Raw genomic sequence first — 25,305 nt, 5'->3', positions numbered from 1 at the left:
GCCATATTTTTTGGATATTCCATAATTTTTGTTAAAAACTGGAACTGGCTGGGCGTGGTGGCTCACGCCTGTAACCCCAGCACTTTGGGAGGCCGAGGCGGGCGGATCACAAGGTCAGGAGATCGAGACCACGGTGAAACCCCGTCTCTACTAAAAATACAAAAAATTAGCCGGGCGCGGTTGTGGGCGCCTGTAGTCCCAGCTACTCGGGAGGCTGAGGCAGGAGAATGGCGTGAACCCGGGAGGCGGAGCTTGCAGTGAGCCGAGATCGCGCCACTGCACTCCAGCCTGGGCGACAGAGCGAGACTCCGTCTCAAAAAAAAAAACAAAAACTGGAACTGGACGTCTTAATCGTCTTAATCATTATAATGTGTTAACTCTGGAAATCACATTTTTCTCTCTCTTTGGGGTTTGTTTTGTTGTTTTGCATTCTATTTCTATTTTTATAGAATAGAAATAGATCAAATCTACTGCCTGATCAAATCTACTATTGAAATCTTCCAGTGAGGTTTTCATTTCAGTTATTGTATTTTTCAGCTCCAGAATTTCTGTAGGCTTGATATGAGCTATAGCTATTGAGTTGTTTAATAATTTTCTAAACTTTTTTTGTGAAGTCTGTATTCTTTGTCACATGTTTTCTTTAAAATCTCTGCTCTTTTAACTCGGGTTCAGTTATTGTTTTGACAGAGATTTCCTTACACAACAGAAGACAGAGAGAGGAGGAGAGAGAGAGAACTCCACCTTTTCAGATGGACTGTGTGCTAAGGCACTCCTTCAATGCTTAGCCAGGCCATTTACAACCACCTTTGCCTTTACTTGCTGCTTGTACTGCATTTAGAGGTCAGCCAGATGTGAAAGCTTAGGGCCTTCTCAGGTCTTTTCTAAGAATGTGTCTAGCCCCAGCCAAGCATTTGACTTTCCAAATTTCCCAGTATATATGGATATTATTTTAATGCCCTAATTTTTCAAAGAAACTCTCTGTAGCTTTTCCTATTTTTACAAATTTTCTATAAGTTAGAACTTACCTCAAAATAAAACTTAAAATAAAAAAGCATAGATTTTGAGGCCAAAAGGTTCTGGGTTCAAACCCAAGCTCTACAACTTGCTTACTGTGTGATCTTATACAAGTTACTTTCATTAAGCCTCAGTGTTCTTGTCTGAGGATAAAGATTATAATACTTTACATAATTATGTATTAGGAGTAATGTGTACGTGGCACGTAGTGGATACTTAACAAATGATAACTAATATTATTGCTATTCATGATATTGAGCTTGTGTTCAGTGAAAAGCCATCCTAGTACTAGATTTGTCACAGAGCCAAAGATTGCTAATAACTTAAAAATACAATAAATCTGAATTCAAATTCTCTTATGCTAAGTAATTTTAAAAAAGCACTGTGATTGACTTGAACCTCAGAATCTTTTTAAACTGAAGGCAAACTAGGAATATAGGTTTTGAGATGCAATTTGAATGTGTTCCTAAGAAATCTCTATTGTAATAGGAAAATTCCCCTCAATACCATGGAAACTAATCTATATTGGGAAATCTAAAGCAAAAATAATTGATAATACAGGAGGACACTGTCATTAAAAAGATCCAGCATACCTTCAGATTAAGTGCATTTCTTCCATATACTTGACAGTTTACTATGGCCAGGTTGGTCATGGCTGCTATTGTTTCATATCGTGTTGCTGCAACAGTCTTAAAACCTTCACCACGCACAATCTGTATCTCTGATTCTATTTTTTCAGTTTTGGTGAGACCTAAATAAACAAAACAAAACAAAACATAAAATTTAAATGTGTTATCACCTAGAATGAAAGTTAAGAGGTATTTATCTTATGAAAATATTGAGTTACCCTAAGGGCTTAAGTGCACACATCCTCTGGCAGGGATTCCCCATAGCCTTCATCTACCTCAAACTCAGTTCTGTTTGCCAAATTGGGTGTTGTTTTGTTTTGTAATTTTAGGTGCACCATTATCTTCCCCAAAGTAAACCATATGCTCATAGATTTCTATCTGGATAATTTAGTTTCCATCAATATCTGTCTTTGCATACTATGTGTAAAAATATTTTCTTAAAATTTACTATGAATTACATAAAGAACTTCTTGGCTCATAAAATTAATAGGCAACGTCATGTAAGAATACCTCAGCAAGACATCAGCCTCACTTTTTCCTTAGTATCACTTTGATGTACAATTCAAATGCCCTATGTAATTAAACTCTTCCTTTAGCTGGTAGATTCCCCATAGGAGACAAACAGACATCTCAGGAGTAAGCCAAAGAAAGACCATCTAAATTTAAATTTACTTTATTATGACCCTATGGGTTTCACCTTCCATCAAAAATGTCCCATGCAAGTATACACCAAATGTGGCAGGAAAGTATTTTAACATTTTATATAATATATTTTACTTTTGCAGCCAGTATTGCTGCATTGTTTGCAGAAACATATTTTATAATGTCAGTAATTCTTATGTTACTGCTTCGATGAAAGAAAATCAGCATCCTAGAACGAAGAAAACAAAAAAAGGTTTTTAATTTCTAAAACAGAACCTCTGTGCCCATTTCAGATCAAGAGACGTGAAAGCTTGAATAAAGAAAGATATATAATGTAATATAGAGATACCTTGGCTTGGGAGAAAGAATGGAGCAAGAAGGGAAAGAGAGTGAGTTAAGACATAAGTCTGTGGCCTGCTCCCTGCTCTAAGCCCACGCAGTCGGTTGTTGAGTAGAAATGAGGAAGATGGAGATGAAGAGGAGGTGATTGCTCAAGAATCTGGGGATTCTTAAATTTTCTAAGAAGGAAACCACCAGAGAAGAAACTCAATAAAGCAAATAATGGCAGAATGACATGGAAGAGACCTGGAAGTTAATTGACATCATAGACAAGGATACAAAAGTTCTGGGAGGAATGGCGCGTTATGGTTGGAGTGTTCTGCTGTATATAACCTTTTACTAAATGCAGCTATTTGAATTGTTAATTTGGTATATTATTTTTATTGTTCTAGAATTTTATTTGACTCATTTTAAAAAACAAAAATACCAGTTCTGTGGTGAAATTCTCCAATGATCTCTTTGCTTTCTTGGACATAGTAATCATAGTTACTTTTAAATCCATTTGAAACTCTAATATCTGAATCAAATATAGGCCTGTTTTATTGCCTGTTTCTTTCTACTGTTTTTCAGATATTTTATTTTATTTTTAGAATGTGTTGTAATTTTTTAAATTTAATGCTGGACTTCAAAGATGAACTATTTTAAGAAGTCTGGATAATATGCCCTCTCTCTCTTTCTTTCTCTTTCTCTCAACATGTTAGGTTTTCCTTGATTAGGCAGAAAACACCATTATCAAGGATTGGTTTGAGTTTTGTTAGGGCTCGGCTATTTTAGTTTTGTCTTCTTTCCTAGAACACCATCTTTATTCCTAAGGCATGGAATTTCAACTGAAATTCCAATGTGTTTACAAAGGCCCCAACACTTCGGCAGAGCTTGAACTCTATTATCCATCTTTTGTGCAATCACAAAACTCTATGATCAATTTCTTATCTTCTCAGCTGATGTTTTCTACTCTGTTTCTTGGAATCTTGTTCTATACATTCACAGCTTAGAAATCAGCTAGCACCCTTGAGGGAGTTTGTATGCAGATTTTTTTTAGGAGACTGTGATATAGTTTGTATGTTGTCCTCTTTAAATCTCATGTTGAAATGTAAATCCCAATGTTGGATATGGGTCCTGGTGGGAGGTGCTGGGGTCATGGGGGCAGATCTCCTATGGCTTGGTGCTATCCTTGTGGTAGTGAGTGGAATTCTGATCTTGTTTAAAAGTGTGTGGCAGGCCAGGCGCGGTGGCTCACGCTTGTAATCCCAGCACTTTGGGAGGCAGAGGCCGGCAGATCACGAGGTCAGGAGATCGAGACCATCCTGGCTAACAAGGTGAAACCCTGTCTCTACTGAAAATACAAAAAATTAGCCAGGCATGGTGGTGGGCGCCTGTAGTCCCAGCTACTCTGGAGGCTGAGGCAGAAGAATGGCATGAACCCAGGAGGCCAAGCTTACAGTGAGCCGAGATCGCGCCACTGCACTCCAGCCTGGGTGACACAGCAAAGCTCTGTCTCAAAATAAATAAATAAATAAAAAAGTGTGTGGCAGGCCAGGTGCGGTGGCTCACATCTATAATCCCAGCACTTTGGGAGGCCAAGGAGGATCACTAGAGGTCAGAAGTTTGAGACCAATCTGGTCAACATGGTGAAACCCTGTCTCTATGAAAAATACAAAAACTAGCTATGCCTGCAATCCCAGTTACTCAGGAGGCTGAGACAGGAGAATCACTTGAACCTGGAAGGCAGAGGTTGTAGTGAGCTGAGATTGTGCCACTGCACTCTGGCCTGGGCAAGAGAGTAAGACTCTGTCTTTAAAAAAAAAAAAAAAAATTGTGTGGGACCTCTCCTTCACTCTCTCTTGCTTCTGCTTTTGCAATGTGATATACCTGCTCTTGTTTTGCCTTCTGCCATGAGTAAAACCCACTGAAGCCTCCCCAAAAGCCAAGGGAATGCCATAACTATGCTTGTATAGCCTTCAGAACTGTAAACCAATTACACCTCTTTTCTCTATACATTACTCAGTCTTGGGTTTTTCTTTGTAGTAATGCAAGAACAAACTAACACATAAAGTTGGTACTGAGGAGAAGGGCACTGCTATGAAGATACATAAAAATGTGGGAGCCACTTTGGAACCAGGTAACAGGCAGAGGTTGGAAGAGTTTCTAAGGCTCAGAAGAAGACAGGAAGATGAGGGAAAGTTTGGAACTTCTCAGAGACTGGGTAAACAGCGTGACCAAAATGCTGATATTTATATTGACAGTGAAGGCCAGGCTGCCAAGGTCTCAGATTGAAATGAGGAACTTATTTGGAACTGGAGCAAAAGTTACTCATGTTACGCTTTAGCAAAGAGCCTGGCTAAATTCTATTCATGCCCTAAAGATCTGTGGAAGTCTGAACTTCAGAGTGATGATTTGGTATCTGATAGAAGAAATTTCTAAGCAGCAAAGCATTCAGGATTTAGCCTGGCTGCTTGTAACAGCCTATGCCCAGATGTGGGAGCAAAGCAATGACAAAGTTGAAATTTATATTCAAAAGGGAAGCAGCTTGTAAAAGTTTGGAAAATTTGCAGCCTGGCCATATAGCATGGAAAGAAAAAGCTTTGGGAGAGGGATTCCAGCAGGCTATAGAGTAACCACTTGCTAGAGAGATCTGCATAACTAAAAAGGATCCAAGTAGGAATAGCCAAGAAAATGGGAACAAGGCCTCAAAGACATTTCAGAGACCACTGTGGCAGCCCCTCCCATCACAGACGCAGAGGACCAAGAGGACTGAATAGTTTCAGGGGCCAGGCCCAGGGCACCACTGCCCTGTGCCACCTGAGGGGGCTGCTCCTTGTGTCTTGGCCATTCTGACCCCAGCCTCAGCTCAAAGGACCCCAGATACTGCTTAGGCTGCTGCTTTGGAGAGTGCAAGCTGTAAGCCTTGGTGGCTTCCACATGGTGTTAGGCCTCAAAACCTGCAGAATGCAAGAGTGAAGGAGGTTTGGCAGCCTGCACCTACATTTCAGAGGATGTATAAGAAAGCCTGGGTGCTCAGGTAGAAGCCTGTCACAGCGGTGGAGCCTTCACTGAGAACCTCTATTAGGACAGGATGGGGGAAATGTGGGGTTGGAGCCCCCACACAAATACCCCACTGAGGCATTGCCTAGTGGAGCTGTGGGAAGTGGGCAGCCACCCTCCAGACCCCAGAATGGTAGCACTGCATGCAGCTTAAATCGTGAGGCTGGAAAAGCCACAAGTACTCAACTCCAACCCATGAGAGCAGCCACAGGAGCTGTACCCTGCAAAGCCACATGGGTGGAGCTGGGAAAGGCCTTGGGAGTCCACCCCTTGCACCAGTGTGCCCTGGATGTGGAACATCCAGTCAAATATTATTTTAGAACTTTAAGATATAATGTCTGCCCAGCTGGGTTTCAGATCTGTATACTTTCTACATTTTCATTTTCTGTTATAGGAATTTCTAGAAAAAAGAAAAAAACTGGGATGAGTTTGGATACGTGTAAAAATTCATTTGAGGGTCTTATGACTTCAGTATAATCGTTCATCATTTAATGGATTGCAATTATCCATGAAAATGAATAGGGTCTGTAGCCCCTTTCTTTTTGCCAATTTCTCCCTTTTTGAATGGGAATGTTTACCCAATGCTGGTACCCCTCCCCCCATTGTATCTTGGAAGTAAATAACTTGTTTTAATTTTACAGGCTTGGAAATAAATAACTTGTTTTAATTTTACAGGTTTCTAAGTGGAAGGGTGTGATGGTTAATACTGTCAATTTGATTGAAGGATGCAAAGTGTTGTTTCTGGGTATATCTGGGTGTTTCTGGGTGTTGCCAGAAGAGATTAACATCTGAGTCAACGGACTAGGAAAGGAAGACCCGCCCTCAAGAAGACCCACCCACAATGTGGGTACCACTCCACATTGTGGGATGTGTGTACCACATTGGATGTATGTACCATCCAATCAGCTGTCAGCACAGCTAGAAAAAGCAGGCAGAAGGTCAAAGAAGCTGACTTGTTGAGTCTTCTGGCCTTCATCTTTCTCCCATGCTGGATGCTTCCTGCCCTAGAACATCAGACTTCAAGTTCTTTGGCTTTTAGGCTCTTGGACCTACACCAGTGGTTTGCCTGGGGCTCTCGGGCCTTTAGCCATAGACTGAAGGCTACACAGTCGGCTTCCCTACTTTTGAGGTTATGGGATTCAGACTGAGTCACTACTGGCTTCCTTACTCCTCAATTAGCAGACGGTCTATTGTGGGACCTTACCTTGTGATGGTGTAAGTCAATTCTCGTTAATAAACTCCCTTTCATATATACATATATCCTATTAGTTCTGTCCCTCTAGAGAAACCAAACTAATACAAAGGGACATGCCTTGTCTAACATGAGACTTTGTACTTTTGAATGAAGCTGAAATGAATTGAGACTTTTGGGGAACTATTGGCAGGGGATGATTGTATTTTGCAATGTGAGAAGAACATGATATTTGAGAGGCCAGAGGTGGAGTGATATAGTTTGGCTGTTGTCCCCTCTAAATCTCATATTGAAATGTAACTCCCAGTGTTGAACATGGGGCCTGGTGGGAGGTGTCTGGTTCATGGGAGTGGATCCCTCATGGCTTTGTGCTGCCCTTATGATAGTGAGTTCTTATAAGATCTGGCTGTTTTAAAGTGTGTGGCACCTGTACCTCACACCACTCTCTTGCTCCCACTCTCATCATGTGATGTTCAAGCTCCCACTTTGCTGTATACCATGAGTAAAAGCTCCCTGAGGCCCTAACCAGCGGCAGATACCAGCACCACACTTCTTGTATGGTCTGCAGAACTGTGAGCCAATTAAATCTCTTTTCCCTATAAATTATCCAGTCTCAGGTATTTCTTTATAGCAATGCAAGAATGGCCTAACACAGACTGAGTCTCACTATGTTACCCAGGTGGGCCTCAAACTCCTAGGCTAAAGTGATACTCCACCTCAGCCTCTCAAGAACTGAGACTACAGCTGCGCTCCACTGTGCCCAGCTTGTATGCAGATTTTTTGATTCACCTTCCTTCAATTCTTTCCTCGCCAAGATTTTCTCCTTCAAGTCCCAAGTATATTGGCTGCTCTGAAGTCTGACTGCTAGCTCCTCAATCCACTAAAACCACCACATTCTACTTGTAATCCATTCTCCCACACCACAAACACCCTCAGGCAAAAGGCAAGGCAAAGGCAGAGCTTCCCTTCTTTCAGGAATTGTAACATCCACATTGGTTACTGTCCAGCTCTACTCAAGTCACACCCACATTTGTTACTGTGCAGTTCCTTCATTGGCGACTTTATATATTTTTGGCAGCGTTAATAGTCGACTTTGGTAAGGTTAGTCCAATACAAACTACTTAGTAATGGAAAAAACCTAGAAGTCACCAGGTTATTTAAAAATGTGTCCAATAATTCTAATACCAAATAATCCTGTGGATATGTTTCTACTCTTTATTGTTTCTGCTAGTTTTCATTCATTTTGTCTTTCTCTTTGTGTGCCTGGTAATTGTGAATTATTTACCACACACTATATTTGAGAGATTGTTTGTAGACATAATGTAAATCTAGGATGGTGTAATCTTTCTTCAAAGATATTTTTCATTTTCATTTGTTTCTTCTAAGTAACTAAGGTCAAAGCACTTATAACAGTGCCTGGCACATGGCAAATAGTTAATTCATATTTTTGTATGTCTGTTCACCCCACCCAGATTAAGAGTACATCAGCTTTTATATTCTCAACATCAATATGTTTGGTTCATAGTCAATATATTAAAAATAGCTGCTCCATAAATGACTTAGGGATCCAAAAATGAAGTAAGACATATGTGTGTTATGCATGTGTGACTCACACACATAAACACACAAAATCATTCATAATTTTTTAAAGATATAATCTTATATACAGTTTCTAAAAGAATTGCATAAATCTAGCATTTACCTTCAGGTGGTCTTGGTAGGATTTGCTTTGGGACACTTTCTACATTTTCATGTTCTGCTGCAAGAGTTTCTAGAAAAATGAAAAACAAATGGGATGACTTTGGATACATGTAAAAATTCATTTGAGGGTTTTATGACTTCAATATAATTGTTCATCATTTAATGAATTCCAATTATCCATGAAAATGTATTCATGAAGGCATCTATCAGCATTGGCATTCTACTTCTGGAGTTCATCTAGATCACCTTTTGAATGATTGTGTATTCTCACTGCTTCTGTATATTAGCTTTTCTGATCCTTTGAATTCCCTTGTTGGTTCCCATCATCACCATCAGAATGGAGTACCCAGTCTGGCCTTGGCAGATCTGCAAGGTCAGGACTTCTGTTACTGCCCTATGGCTCAAGTATTACATGTATAGATAAAAGGTGATTCCATCCTCCCACTCTGCAAACCCAAACGGGGAGGGGTACCATTAGCTTGCATGCCTTCTCTCCCCTTTGCTCTACTTGACTCTGTAATTACACCATGTTCAGATCGTATTTACCTATCACAGACTGCCCGTGAGGTTTTCTTGGTAAAATTGGTGTTGGCAAGGAAACAAAACCTGGAAATTGAGTAACTTTTAGTGTCAATGTAGCAGTTGGTTTAAAATGTTCAGGCCACTGTCCTTCTGGTTTCACAGGTACAGTTGTAGGTAGAGGGCTTGGCACTCTTGCACGTAAATCTCTCGAGATGTGCTGATAAGTATCGCCTGGACTCTCCAGTAAAGGTTGATGCTCAGGGTGCACATTCTCAAGTTTGTGAGTGATAACTAAACCAGGAGCACTTCCAGGTTTGGAAAACTTGGAAGAAAGAATTAAAATGTTTTCTAGCTTTTTTTCAATATAAACATCTTTCATAGTTTTCAACTTTCTGGAACTTTCCATTTTGTTTGTTTGTTTCCCAAAAATTCGAGTAGAAGCTGAATGACAACGTGGAAAAAATATGGAACCAGTAGCAGTATCTGGAATCTGCTGATAGACATGCTTAGTAGGTTTTTGGGGTGATGAAATTGCAGTCACTCTTTCTTGTACACAATGACCAAAAAAGATATTTTGGATACTGATAGGTGTTAATGATTGACTTCTTAAAACATCAGGAAAATGAGTTTTATCCGTTTTAATGGAAGTGGTTTCATCTTCAGTGAATGTTACGTGTAGTGACCCAGTTTTACCAGTTTTGGCTAAACCAAAAGAAAAAAAGAAAAATTAAATTATATTTATCAATGTGTCACAGACAAAATATCTTAGCATTCACAACTTTTCTTTACCCACTCACCCCTTTCTCACCTTCTAAAAATGTTTCTGTATATACTTGCTCAGCTACCAGGATGTGTGTTGACATGACTGGTATAAAGTTTGAGTGAGCAACTGGAGAAGTGAAAAGGCTAAATTGTATTAGAGTTTTAAAGGGTAGAGAACTATCCTTGGAAGAACAGAATTGGTAGAGAGAAGGGAAGATATAAGCTCCAATAATAGATGAGATTTTTGAGAGTTTATCACTAAAACTCTGGCAATAGGGATGGATACAATTGATGAAGTTTTGCTATTTATCATACATCATTAGCTCTCCCTCATTTGAAATTTTCTTGACCAAAGATTTACATTTCTTTTAAATGCCACATGTCAGACCAATGTGTCTTTTGAAGATGGTAACAATCTGATAGTGGTTACAGGTGCCAAAAGCTCATTTAGATTATAACAACAAGTATTCTTTTCTATCTCATGTCCAGAAAATGCACTGAGCTTGCATTCTTAGGCAGGAATCATATATGCCTTTTCTTTCCTATGCAACAGAATGTGAAATGACATTTTTCTGTTCCCTCAGCTGAGTGCAATAAATGATGAGGATCTGTACATTCAAATGAGGAGATAATAGATTGCCAAGGGGTGGCCAAAATAAGTCCTTCAGCACTTCACCCTTCACCCATCTGTTTTCTATATGGGACGGCTGGAGACTGATCTGAGTTTGGAGAGAGTATCTCCTCTGAACAGAGCTATTGGAGTTGTATGCATTTCCCTGATTTTTCCCTCCCCATTGAGGGTGTAGGAGGGATGATGTCCCCTATCTCAAACCAAGTGAGGGGGACTTTTTATAAATAAGAGGAATATATACCACAGGGAGAAAGTAACATCTCACTCTTCCCCTATCCACCTCCCCCACTGATACTTGCAGAACAGCAAAATGTATTGGTTTATCCATTGCTGTTTCCTGATCAGAGTAATATAAGGGAATCATTTTAACTACTTGACTTGTATCTCCTGACATTTCCGTGGGGTATAAGACTGATGCTGATTCTCACTTTAATTATTAACTTTTTAACAACATAACTCTTCCCCACACCTTGCCCCACTTATGGAGGAACCAAAAACTATAATATGAGTTGAAAAAGAGAGTAGGGCCAGGCACAGTAGTTCATGCCAGTAATCCCAGCACTTTGGTATGCTGAGATAGTAAGATCACCTGAGGCCAGGAGTTCAAGATCAGCCTGGGCAACATAGCAATACTCCTATCCCTGCAAAAAAAAAAAAGAAAAAAAAAAATTAGTCAAGTGTGGCATCATGCTCCTGCAGTCCCAGATACTTAGAAGGCTGAGGTGGGAGGGTACCACGAGCCCGGGAGACTGAGGCTACAGTGAGCCATGATTGCACCACTGCACTCCAGCTTGGGTGACGGAGCGAGACCTTGTCTAAAAGAAAAAAAAGAAAAGAAAAAGGAAAAATGAAAAGAATAGAAAAAGAGTGTAAAAAAATGGGGTGGAAGAACTGATCAGGCCCCTCCTTCCCATGGCTTGTGTAAGAATTAGCAGGCCTAGGTTGAGCTGGGAGAAGGGACACAGTCTGATTATATACTATATGGAAGTACTAATTTAGATGAAACAAGTAATTTAATATCTGAAAATGAATAGAGCTAATTGACAAAACTGACTAGAAATGCTTTTAGAGAGATACATGTGCCACGTGAGTTTGAAGGACAGTAGTAAGAAAATAATGTTTGCTTCCCACTTAAGTGGAACTAATTGAAGGTAACCGATTCAATAAAATAGCTACACCAATGTATTTAAGTTCATTTTCTCTCTATTAAAACAAAACACATTAACACAGCAAACACTTCAATAGACTCCAGAACTCCTTCCAACTACCACCATCTCACCATATTTATCCTTCCCTTTAATGGCAAACTGAAGTAATTTATACTCATTAGTTTGATTTCCTCTCCCACTGGAAGAAGAGTCTCTGTACTCAGGCTCATACATAGAGAACAGGACATCTCCTCCTCCTCCACACACCCACTTCTGCTGCTGCTGCTGAAGGCTGGGGCAGGTGATCCAGAGACCAGCCTGACTGAGGTTCTAAGTAGTGACTACAACCTCACAGTGTAACATGGCCTGCATGCCTGGGATCTGGAGTGAAAGCAAGGTTCTTCCTCCCTGACACATGGCACTATAGCACTGCTGCTGCAGAGAGCAGAAGAACCTGAGAACAGCATGTCTGGAGCTGTGGGTGGTGACCCATAGCACAGCCACCACCAACATGAGCCCATACCATGCAGGACCCAGAGGGTCATTCCACCACCTCTACTGCCATGACCCATAGCACAATTGTTTCCCAGGACATGAGAATCTGTTCAGTGACCTAGCCCACTGTTGCCACTACCAGCAGCCATGCAAGCCACCTAAGGCCCAGGAACTGGCCCACCAGTAACCACCAACACAGGTGCCAGCATATACCACTCTGGGACACAAAGATAGGTAGAGTCAGCCTACCCTTGGGGCCTGTCCCCAGCACAACTTCACCACAGCCTTCACTAATAATTGCAGCCTAATCCTCTAAGGAAATCACAGAAAGCACTAATGCTATTTACAGCCAAAGAAATCATACAGAGACTACACTACTACATGCACCCAGAATCAAAGTCAAAGTGCCTTACCCAACCAACACCACAGATACATCTTCAGAAAAAAAGTCCTACCCTATGGAAGTGAATTAAAAATAGGAAGATGCGATTGTTACACCAGATACACAGATATCAACATAAAGACACAGAAAACATCAAAATACAATGAAATATGTATTATTTCCCTTTAATATGAAATATGAATTATTGTTTTCCAAAGGAAACAATATTTCCAAAGGAAATTGTTTTCCTTTGGAAAACAATAATTCTCCAGCAATAGATCTTAATCAAAAAGAAGTTGCTGAAATCCCAGAAAAATAATTCAAAATTTCAATTTTAAAGAAGCTCAGTTAGATACAAGAGAATTCTGGAAAATACAAAGAATTCAGAAGAATAATTCAGGACATGAATGAGAAATCTACCAAAGAGAGAGATAGATATTTTTAAGAAAGACCCAAATAGAAATTCTGGAGCTGAAGAATTAATTGAAGAAAATATAAAATATATTTGAAAGCTCCAATAATAGACTAGATCAGGCAGAAGAAAGAATCTCAGAACTTGACGACACATCTTTTGAAATAATCCAGTCAGACAAAAATAAAGAAAAAGAACCTAAAAGAATCCACAAAGACTTTGTGACATTTGGGACAACATAATGTGATCAAATATTCAAATTATTGGCATCCCAGGGGCAAAGAGACAAAGGAAGGACTATAAAACCTATATAATTAAATAATAGAAGAAAACTTCCCAAGTCTAGCAAGAATTGTAGATGTTCACATTCAGATATAGGAACTTCAGCAATCCCTAGGCAAACACTGCAAAAATGTCTTCCCCATGGCACATTATAGTGAGACTGCCTGAAGTCAAAGATAAAAAAGCATACCCTTTAAAAAGCAAGAGAAAAGCATCTAGTCACCAATAAAGAAACCCCATCAGACTAACTAACAGTGGATTTCTGTGGGATTTTTTTTCGTTTTTGTTGTTGTTGTTGTTGTTGTTTTGTTTTTGTTTTTGAGACAAGGTCTTGCTCTGTCGCCCAGGCTGGAATGCAGTGGCACAATCTCGGCTTACTGCAACCTCAGCCTCCCCATATTCAAGCGATTCTCCTGCCTCAGCCTCCTGAGTAGCTGGGATTACAGACCCACACCACCATGCCCAGCTAATTTCTGTATTTTTTTTTAGTAGAGACGGGGTTTCACCATGTTGGCCTGGCCGGTCTCAAACTCCTGACCTTGTGATCCACCCACCTCGGCCTCCCAAAGTTCTGGGATTACAGGCGTGAGCCACCGTACCTGGTCTTAACAGTGGATTTCTTAGCAGAAACTTTACAGGCTAGAAGAGAATGAGGTGATATATTCAAAGTACTGAAATTTAAAAAAACAAAAAACAAAAAAAACCTGTCAGCCAAGAAGAGTCTATCCAGCAAAATTATCCTTCATAGATGGAGGAAAAATAAAGTCTTTCCCAGAAAAGCAAATGCTGAGGGAATTTGCTACAACCAAGAGAGACCCTATGAGAAATGCTCAATGGAACAGAATACAGAACCCTGAAATAAAGTCACATACTTACAGCCAACTGATCTTCAGCAACACTGACAAGAACACTGGGGAAAGGACACCCTCTTTAATAAATAGTGTTAGGAAAATTGGAGAGCCATATTCAAAAGAATGAAATTGGATCCCTATCTCTTACCATATACAACATATAACTCAAAATGGATTACAGAGTTAAACTTAAGACCCAGAACTATAAAATTACTACAAGAAAACCTAGGTAAAACCCTCCTGGACACTGGTTTAGGAAAATAATTTATGACTAAGACCTTGTTGAGTGGGAGAAAATATTTGCAAATTATCCATACAACAAGGGACTAATATCTAAAATATACAAGGACCTCAAACAACTCAACGGAAAAAAAAATCCCCTTAGGCATGACATGAATAGACATTTCTGAAAAGAAGACATACAAATGGCCAACACTTATATATATATATATATATATATATTTTTTTTTTTTTTTTGAGACGGAGTCTCGCTCTGCCGCCCAGGCTGGAGTGCAGTGGCCGGATCTCAGCTCACTGCAAGCTCCGCCTCCCGGGTTCACGCCATTCTCCTGCCTCAGCCTCCCGAGTAGTTGGGACGACAGGCGCCCGCCACCGCGCCTGGCTAGTTTTTTGTATTTTTTAGTAGAGACGGGGTTTCACCGTGTTAGCCAGGATGGTCTCGATCTCCTGACCTTGTGATCCGCCCGTCTCGGCCTCCCAAAGTGCTGGGATTACAGGCTTGAGCCACCGCGCCCGGCCTATATTTTAAAATGCTCAACATCACTAATGATTAGAGAAATACAAATTAAACCATAACGAGATATTATCTTACCCTAGTTAGAATGGCTGTTATTAAAAAGATAAAAAATAACAGATGTTAGTGAGGATGCAGAGAAAAAGAAACCCTGAAGGTATGTGTTCTCATCAGCTGTTCACTATACACCTGACAACCTTCCACTCTGAGTACAATATCAGCCTGGCCATTCCATGTTGCTCTAGGGGTCTGCTTTGGCAACTCCCAACAAATAAACTATATTGAAAACATCCAAGGCCTGAGATGGGTTCTGGAAATCTTCAGTCCTCCACAATCATTCACACCAATGTCCCTTTCTTTCTTCCAATAGACCCCAACTCCCCAGCAGCAATGGGTTAACCTCTGCTGACTCAGAACCAAGTCTTGAACTTGAAGACAAAATTTGAACTTCGATCAATATAGCACTTGAGAGACAGCAAAATATCACAGTCCCATATACTTATGAACCCCTCTCTTCAAACCCAATGTCATGAAAACAAAACAGGAAAATAAAAATTTAAAAAAGGTTTTCCCCTGATCATCACTGCCATCGTCCTAGTCTTCAGAGTTAATTTCCCATTGGTTTTCTGATATTGGCATACCATGTTTTCACTGAATTATCAGAATCGGTATTAATTCAGATTTCTTAGTTTGGCATATAAAAATCTAAGTGAACAGGAACTACTTTACGCCACCTTTTTGTGAGACGACTCGTTACTTTCCAATATGAAGCCTTAGTTACTGCAATTATTTCTGACAACCGAAAAGGCCTAATTGCTCATATATGACTTCATTTCACATGTCTATCACGCTATGTGGAATATCTTATCAACCAGTTCAAATCATTTTTTACTTTCAAAGTCTACCTTAAACCCTGTGCAATCCATCCTTCTTTGATAATACAACACATATTTATCATTCTCATCAATTCATTCAATGAATATTTAATACCTACCATGTGTCAGCTGTACACATAGTACTGGGGGTACAATGATACAACACAAACCTTACTACCAACAGATATCTCACAATTTAGTATAGAAACTAGGCAGGTAAACAGTTATAATAAGTGGTTCGTAGGGGTAAATATGGAATACTATGGGAGAAAGGAAAAAGGCAGTCTTATTGGGTAGAGAAGCGATGCTTAAAGAACTTTTCCCAACATGTAGGGTGAGCCAAAGCAGGGTGTGGTGTTGCCTCACCTGGGAAGCACAAGGGGTCCGGGAACTCCCTACCCTAGTCAAGGGAAGTCATGAGGGACTGTGACGTGAGGAACGGTGCACTGCAACCCAGATACTACGCTTTTCCCATCATCTTCACAATCCCTAGACCAGGAGATGCCCTCAGGTGCCTATGCCACCAGGGCCCTGGGTTTCAAGCACAAAACTGAGTAGCCATTTGGGCAGACATCGAGCTAGCTGCAGAAGTTCTTTTTTTTTTCATAATCCAGTGGTGCCTGGAATGCCAGTGAGACAGAACAGTTCACTCCCCTGGAAAGGGGCCTGAAGCCAGGGACCAAGTGGTCTAGTTCAGTGAACCCAACCCCCACAGAGCCGGGCAAGCTAAAATCCACTGGCTTGAAATTCTCACTGCCAGCACAGCAGTCTGAAGTCAACCTGGGACACTTAAGCTTGGTGGGGGGAGGGGCATCTGTCATTACTGAGGCTTAAGCAGGCAGTTCCCTCCCCCAACCCCCGCACAGCGTATACAAAGCCACCAGGAAGTTCAAACTGGGTGGAGCCCACTGCAGCTCAGCAAAACTGCTGTAGCCAGACTTCCTCTCTAGATTTGTCCTCTCTGGGCAGCCTTTTCTGAAAGAAAGGCAGCAGCCCCAGTCAGGGCCTTATGGAGAAAACTCCTATCTCCCTGGGACACAGCACCTGGGGAAAGGGGCAGCTGTAGGTCCAGCTTCAGCCAACTTAAAAGTTCCTGCCTGCCAGGTCTAAAGAGAGCAGCAAAGCTCCCAGCACAGTGCTTGAGCTCTGCTAAGGGGGACAGACTGCTTCCTCAAGTGGGTCCCTGACCCCCATGCCTCATGACTGGGAGACACCTCCCAGCAGGGGTTGACAGACACCTCACACAGGAGAGATCCGGCTGGCATCTGGCGGGTGCCCCTCTGGAACAAAGTTTCCAGTGGAAGGAACAGGCAGCAATCTTTGCTCTTCTGCAGCCTCCACTGGTGATACCCAGGCAAACAGTGTCTGGAGTGGCCCTCCAGCAAACTCCAGCAGACCTGCAGCAGAGGGGCCAGACTGATGGAAGGAAAAAATAACAAACAGAAAGGAATAGCATCAACATCAACAAAAAGGATGTCCACACAGAAACCCCATCCGAAAGTGACCAGCATCAAAGACCAAAGGTAGATAAATCCACGAAGATGAGGAAGAACAGCACAAAAAGGCTGAAAATTCCAAAAACCAGAATGCCTCTTCTCCTCCAAAGGATCACAACTTCATGCCAGCAAGGGAACAAAACTGGATGGAGAATGAGTTTGATGAACTGACAGAAGTAGGCTTCAGAAGGTGGATAATAATAAACTCCTCTGAGCTAAAGGAACATGATCTAACCCAATGCAAGGAAACTAAGAACTTTGAAAAAAGGTTAGACGAATTGCTAACCAGAATAACCAGTTTAGAGAAGAACATAAATGGAGTGATGGAGCTGAAAATCACAGCACAAGAACTTCGTGAAGCATATATAGTATCAAAAGCCAAATCGATCAAGCGGAAGAAAGGATATCAGAGATTGAAGATCAACTTAATGAAATCAAGCGTGAAGACATGATTAGAGAAAAAAGAACAAAAAGGAATGAACAAAGCCTCCAAGAAATATGGGATTATGTGAAAAGACCAAACCTACATTTGATTGGTATACTGAAAGAGACAAGGAGGATGGAACCAAGTTGGAAAACACTCTTCAGGATATTATCCAGGAGAACTTCCCCAATCTAGCAAGACAGGCCAACATTCAAATTCAGGAAAGACAGAGAACATAACAAAGATACTTCTCAAGAAGAGCAATCCCAAGACCCATAATTGTCAGACTCACCAAGGTTGAAATGAAGGAAAAGATGTTAAGGGCAGCCAGAGAGAAAGGTCAGGTTACCCACAAAGGGAAGCCCATCAGACTAACAGTGGCTCTCTCTGCAGAAACACTACAGGCCAGAATAGACTGGGGGCCGGTATTCGACATTCTTAAAGAAAAGAATTTTCAACCCAGAATTTCATATCCAGCCAAACTAAGCTTCATAAGCGAAGGAGAAATGAAATCCATTACAGACAAGCAAATACTGAGGGATTTTGTCACCACCAGGCCTGCCTTACAAGAGCTCCTGAAGGAAACACCAAATATGGAAAGTAAAAACTGGTACCAGCCACTGCAAAAACATACCAAATTGTAAAGACCATCAACACTATGAAGAAACTGCATCAACTAAAGGGCAAAATAACCAGCTAGCTTCATAATAACAGGATCAAATTCACATATAACGATATTAACCTTAAATGTAAATGGGCTAAATGCCCCAATTAAAAGAGACAGACTGGCAAACTGGATAAAGAGTCAAGACCCATCAGTGTGCCGTATTCAGGAGACCCATCTCACATGCAAAGACACACATAGGCTCAAAATAAAGGGATGGAGGAATATTTACCAAGCAAATGGAAAGCAAAAAAAAAAAAAGAAAATAGCAGGGGTTGTAATCCTAGTCTCTGATAAAACAGACTTTAAACCAACAAAGGTCAAAAGAGACAAAGAAGGGCATTACATAATGGGTAAAGGGACCAGTGCAACAAGAAGAGCTAACTATCCTAAATATACCCAATATAGGAGCACCCAGATTCATAAAGCAAGTTCTCAGAGACCTTCAAAAAGACTTAGACTCCCACACAATAATAATGGGAGACTTTAACACCCCACTGTCAATATTAGACAGATCAACAAGACAGAAAATTAACAAGGATATTCAGGGCTTGAACTCAGCTCTGGACCAAGCAGACCTAATAGACGTCTACAGAACTCTCCACCCCAAATCAACAGAATATACATTCTTCTCAGCACCACATCGCACTTATTCTAAAATTGACCAGATAATTGGAAGTAAAACACTCCTCAGAAAGTGCAAAAGAACGGAAATCATAACAAACAGTCTCTCAGGCCACACTGCAATCAAATTAGAATCAGGATTAAGAAACTCACTCAAAACTGCACAACTACATGGAAACCAAACAACCTGCTGCTGAATGACTACTGGGTAAATAATGAAATTAAGGCAGAAATAAATAAGTCCTTTGAAACCAATAAAAACGAAGACACAACGTACCCAAATCTCTGGGACACAGCTAAAGCAGCGTGTAGAGAGAAATTTACAGCACTGTGCCCACAGGAGAAAGTGGGAAAGATGTAAAATTAACACCCTAACATCACAATTGAAAGAACTAGAGAAGCAAGAGCAAACCAATTCAAAAGCTAGCAGAAGACAAGAAATAACTAAGATCAGAGCAGAACTGAAGGAGTCAGAGACATGAAAAACCCTTCAAAAAATCAATGAATCCAGGAGCTGAGTTTTTTAAAAGATTAACAAAATAGATAGACTACTAGCCAGACTAATAAAGAAGAAAAGAGAGAAGAATCAAAGAGACAGAATAAAAACACTGATCCCACACAAATACAAACTACCATCAGAGAATACTATAAACACCTCTACGTAAATAAACTAGAAAATCTAGAAGAAATGGATAAATTCCTGGACACATACACCCTCCCAAGATGAAACCAGGAAGAAGTCGAGTCCCTGAATAGACCAGTAACAAGTTCCGAAATTGAGGCAGTAATTAATAGCCTACCAACCAAAGAAAGCCCAGGACCAGACAGATTCACACCCGAATTCTACCAGAGGTACAAAGAGGAGCTGGTATGATTCCTTCTGAAACTATTCCAAACAACAGAAAAAGAGGGACTCCTCCCTAACTCATTTTATAAGGCTAGCATCATCCTGATACCAAAACCTGGCAGAGACATAACAAAAAAAGGAAAATGTTAGGCCAATATCCCTGATGAAGATCAGTGTGAAAATCCTTAATAAAACAGTGGTGAACCAAATCCAGCAGCACATCAAAAAACTTATCCACCATGATCAAGTTGGCTTCATCCTTGGGATGCAAGGCTGGTTCAACATATGTAAATCAATAAACATAATCCATCACATAAACAGAACCAATGACAAAAACCACATAATTATCTCAATAGATGCAGAAAAGGCCTTTGATAAATTTCAACATCCTTTCATGCTAAAAACTCTCAATAAACTAGGTATTGATGGAATATATCTCAAAATAATAAGAGCTATTTATGACAAACCCACAGCCAATATCATACTGAATGGGCAAAAGCTGGAAGCATTCCGTTTGAAAGCTGGCACAAAACAGAGATGCCTTCTCTCACCACTCCTGTTCAACCTGATATTGGAAGTTCTGGCCAGCACAATCAGGCAAGAGAAGGCAATAAAGGGTATTCAAATAGGAAAAGAGGAAGTCAAATTGTCTCTTTTTGCAGATGACATGATTGTAGTTTTAGAAAATCCCATTGTCTCAGCCCAAAGTCTCCTTAAGCTGATAAGCAACTTCAGCAAAGTCTCAGGATACAAAACCAATAAGCAAAAATCATAGGCATTCATATACACCAATAACAGACAAACAGAGAGCCAAATCATGAGTGAACTCCCATTTACAACTGCTACAAAGAGAATAAAATACCTAGGAATCCAACTTACAAGGGATATTAAGGACCTCTTCAAAGAGAATTACAAACCAGTGCTCAAGGAAATAAGAGAGGACACAACCAAATGGAAAAACGTACCATGCTCATGGATAGGAAGAATCAACATCATGAAAATGGCCATATTGCCCAAAGTAATGTATAGATTCAGTGCTATCCTCATCAAGCTACCACTGACTGTCTTCCCAGAATTAGAAAAAACTACTTTAAATTTCATATGGAACCCAAAAAGAGCCCATATAGCCAAGACAATCCTAAGCAAAAAGAATGAAGCTGGAGGCATCACCCTCTCTGACTTCAAACTATACTACAAGGTTACAATAATCAAAACAGCATGTTACTGTTACCAAAACAGACATATAGACCAATGGAGCAGAACAGAGACCTCAGAAATAATGCCACACATCTACAACCACCTGATCTTTGGCAAACCTGACAAAAACAAGCAATCGGGAAAGGATCTCCTATTCAGTAAATGGTGCTGGGAAAACTGGCTAGCCATACACCGAAAACTGAAACTGGACCCCTTCCTTGCACCTTATACAAAAATTAACTCAAGATGGATTAAAGACTTCAATGTAAGACCTAAAACCGTAAAAACCTTAGAAGAAAACCTAGGCAATACCATTCAGGACACAGGCATGGGCAAAGACTTCATGACAAAAATGCCAAAAGCAGTGGCAACAAAAGCCAAAATTGACAAATGGGATCTAGTTAAACTAAAGAGCTTCTGCACTGCAGAAGAAACTATCATCAGAGTGAACAGGCAGCCTACAGAATGAGAGAAAATTTTTGCTATATACCCATCTGAAAAAGGTCTAATATCCAGAATTTACAAGGAACTTAAACATATTTATGAGAAAAAAACAAACAACCCCATCAAAAAGTGGGTGAAGGATATGAACAGACACTTCTTAAAAGAAGACATTTATGTGGCCAATAAACATATGGAAAAAAGCTTAACATCACTAATCATCTGAGAAATGCAAATCAAAACCACAACAACATACCATCTCACGCCAGTCAGAATGGTGATTATTAAAATGTCAGGAAACAATAGAGGCTGGCAAGACTGTGGAGAAATAGGAACACTTTTACACGGTTGGTGGGAACGTAAATTAGTTCGACCATTGTGGAAGACAGTATAAGGATTCCTCAAGGATCTAGATCCAGAAATACCATTTGACCCAGCAATCCCATTACTGGGTATATTCCCAAAGGAATATAAATCATTCTACTGTAAAGACACATGCACACGTATGTTTATTGCAGCACTGTTCACAATAGCAAAAACATGGAACCAACCCAAATGCCTGTCAATGACAGACTGGATAAAGAAAATGTGGTACATATACATCATGGAATACTATGCAGTCATAAAAAAGAATGAGATCGTGTACTTTGCAGGGACATGGATGAAACTGAAAGCCATCATCCTCAGCAAACTAACACAGGAACAGAAAACCAAACACCATGTGTTCTTACTCATAAGTGGGAGTTGAACATTGAGAACACAGGGACACAGAGAGGTGAACAACACACACCAGGGCCTGTTAGGGGGTGGAGAGTGAGGGGAGAAAACTTAGAGGATGGGTAAATAGGTACAGCAAACCACCATGGCATACATATACCTATGTAACAAACCTGCACGTTCTGCACATGTATCCTGTTTTTTTTTTGTTTTTTGTTTTTTGTTTTTTTTAGAATAAATAAAAAAAAAAAATTCAAGCACTTACTATGTGCAAAGCCCTTTGTCAAGAGCCTTTGGAGCAAGAGAGCTCTGCTTTCCCCACCAAATAAGGAACCATCCAGCCCAAAATGTCCATAGTGCCAAGGTTGTGAAATTCTGTACTAGAAGATAAACTTTAAACAAAAGATGAATAGAGAAACTACAAGATAACTGGTAATCTTGAGCTGTAAATCTGCATACTGTATTATTACAGAGCAGATTGTAAATGCAGAACATTCTAGAAATGTAGAAATGATGATGTAGAAATCATGTAACAAAAGTTGGGAGAGAAAGTAAGAGAGGAAATTGTGGCAGTATTACAGGTAAGTTGAGTTACATATTGTTAATAGTCATAGGTCAAAAGATGATAATTTAACATTATAAATCAAGTTATAGACTAGGTATATTTGAACAGTATAAATGTTGACACAAACTGCAATCAACTAAAATCAGATGGAAGAGGAGACTAAGAAGGGGAAAATGAGAAAATATGCTAATTGTATTGCTTATAATAAGGAGGGAATAGAAACCATACACAGAAATAGAGGATTAAGTATTATATAAAGTTATAGTTATAAAAGTGGCTCATATTTACTTTATAGCACTTATCACAGGGCAATTTTACATTCACTTACATGATTGATTGATTACAATCACTATCCCAGTGGGTAACTACTGAAGGGAACTGGTAAGGTCTGTTTTTGCTCACTAAATATATTCAGTCCTCGTTATTTGTGGTAGTTCTGTTCTGCAAACAATGAATTACTCATTACTCAACCATTTCTCCTAGGAGAAATATGGGGCTAGGTTCCTACAAACCTCTGGTTTCAACATTTTCATCAACTGATCAACATGTAATTTTGTTTTATATTTGTTTCTATTTAAAGACACTTTAATAAATATATACAGTTGATTTGTTAACATTGAACTCAGGGCCAACAACACTACTCATGCCTGAAGGAAGCTTATCTAACACATATCTTGTTCTCTGTAAGGCCCATCACAGCCTTCTTGTGCTCAGGAACACTAGACAGTACTTCAGCACTATGCTTGGGGTCCACAGTGAAATCACTAACTAAAAGCACAAAACATTCAAGAAACATAGCGCTAAACAGACAGGGAACACAGTACCTGTTTACAACATGAGAGCTGAAACAAGAAGGCAGAGGTAGCTTTGTTCCACCTCAGCTGGGGCATGGCTGTTGAGTGACTCAAATTTTTCAGTGCTCTGCACACATCCACGCATGACTCAGAAAGCCCTATGAGTACCAATTCTGGTGTTAGAAGTAAATTTTATCGATGAGGTAAACTTGAACCTACTAAGTCCACCAATAAGTATCAATAAATGCATCTGTAGGCTTGAATTGGATGCTTTCATCTGACAACAAACATTTGTAAGTTATTAGTGAGTGTATTTATTGCGATTCTGAGCTGTGCAAGTCAAGGAATTTCTATGAAAGATACATAAATGTTAATACACATATCTGATTAATACACATACCTGTACGGGTTTTTATCTCATGTAAAGACGGCTTAGTGAATTTTGGAGGTAAGGGTCTTCGAAGAAGTAGTGGGGGCTTTCGCATTTTAATGAAGAGTAAGTGCTGTTTTTCATAATCCTTGGTGTAAGTGAGAATTGAAAAGGTTTTGAATATGTTTGAATTGTTGAGAAATAAGAATTTAGATTACATCTTAATGAAAATCATTCTGTTGCAATATTCTACTGAATCCAAGCAGAATTCCTTTATGAAAAAAAAAGAGGGTAAGAAAATAATTCTTTAAAACTTCTATTAATAGAAAGAATCCAGTTAAAATGTAGGGTTATAAGTAAACATATAATTTTAAAAATATGTGTATTATTACTACCCAGGATCCTTCTACAATTTTCCATGCTAGTACAAAGTTCAATTTGCCAATGCTGTTTCAACTAGTAAATACTGATTTTTCAGAATAGTCGAAATGACATTTTTTTCTCTCCCTCCAAAATGTTATCACTATAAATGTAGAAAGAATTTGGTCAGAAATGTGTAGACGATCTCTTCATTAGATAAGCCTCTGAAGACCCACCATATCTAACCATTCACAAACAAATTGTCTTCTTTCTGTAATGGCTTGTTTTTCAACCACTATGCTTGGGCCAAAACCATTCAATCCTAAAATAAGATAGGTTTCACTATAATGAGGTTTCCCAGGGCTGCTGGATCCCAACTCATGCTGTTTAGAAATGATGCCAGAAGATGTACCCCCAAAATGTGCTTTTAGTTTGCAGGGCAACATCAAAAGTGCCTGGCACGGCACTACTCCATTGATAGCCTAGAAGGGAACACCCTGGAACTGCACAAATGGGCCGTTTACCGCCAAAAGATAACTGCACACAAGCGCTCAAGGTGTACTCCCTGGTCATATATTCCACTCGATGCTGGAAATCTCCCTTCCGTAGTACCCAAAGAGGTGCACGAAAGTGCTGCACTCCCACACTACCCTTTAGGATAATCAGCCGCTTCCCAAACCAACTGGCTTTTCGTCTCCTATCTCCTATTCCTCGGAATCTAGGCAGCGAGGTAAAGGTCCAGCGAGGTGGCGGGTCTTCCTGCAGGAGGCTGTTCCCGAAGAAGCACCACGGATCCCCACCCTCTAGGAGGCCAAGGAGACACACCCTAGCAACCGGGATCCGCTAAGCCAGCCCAGCCACTTGACGCGCAGGCGCAGGCGCGGGGGCGGGAGCGGCGGGGCGGGCCCCGGGAGGGGAGGGGCCCGCCCAGCCCAGTGCGCGGCGCGCTCGAAGTCCTCTCGCTTTACTCAGCCGCCCTGGGGGGCTGCAGGGGAGGCTGCGGGCCGTGGGGGCCGGAGGAGAAGCCGGCTCCACGTGCAGCTGCTGTACGGAACGCCGTGGTGACAATTGTTATTACTATTCTTATGCTTAATGGCAATAACCACTATTATTTATTATTTACTTCTCTCTAT

The 25,305-nt window shown here is 40.4% G+C and overlaps 1 protein-coding gene across 2 annotated transcripts in view; it reads right to left on the bottom strand.

Annotated features, from left to right (window-relative positions):
* The window catches only part of LRRC63 (leucine rich repeat containing 63), a 64,055-nt gene extending 39,028 nt beyond the window's left edge, over positions 1-25,027 (bottom strand). Inside the window, exons 1-5 of one of the 2 annotated variants that reach the window (XM_074021986.1) lie at positions 24,697-25,027; positions 23,843-23,960; positions 9,106-9,783; positions 8,561-8,629; positions 1,608-1,765 (exon numbers count right to left, since the gene is read on the bottom strand). In XM_074021986.1, coding sequence (XP_073878087.1) covers positions 1,608-1,765; positions 8,561-8,629; positions 9,106-9,783; positions 23,843-23,927 — 990 coding nt within the window. In that variant the 5' untranslated portion in view covers positions 23,928-23,960; positions 24,697-25,027. Of the gene's footprint in view, positions 1-1,607; positions 1,766-8,560; positions 8,630-9,105; positions 9,784-23,842; positions 24,084-24,696 lie in introns of both variants that reach the window. The other variant, XM_065533223.2, reaches the window with a different exon arrangement.
* Positions 25,028-25,305: the final 278 nt, after the last annotated feature.

The sequence above is a fragment of the Macaca fascicularis genome, chromosome 17 (assembly GCF_037993035.2).
Source record: "Macaca fascicularis isolate 582-1 chromosome 17, T2T-MFA8v1.1".
Classification (NCBI taxonomy): domain Eukaryota; kingdom Metazoa; phylum Chordata; class Mammalia; order Primates; family Cercopithecidae; genus Macaca; species Macaca fascicularis.
Note: the sequence above shows the minus strand (reverse complement) of the source record. Positions and strands in the feature narration are given on the sequence as shown.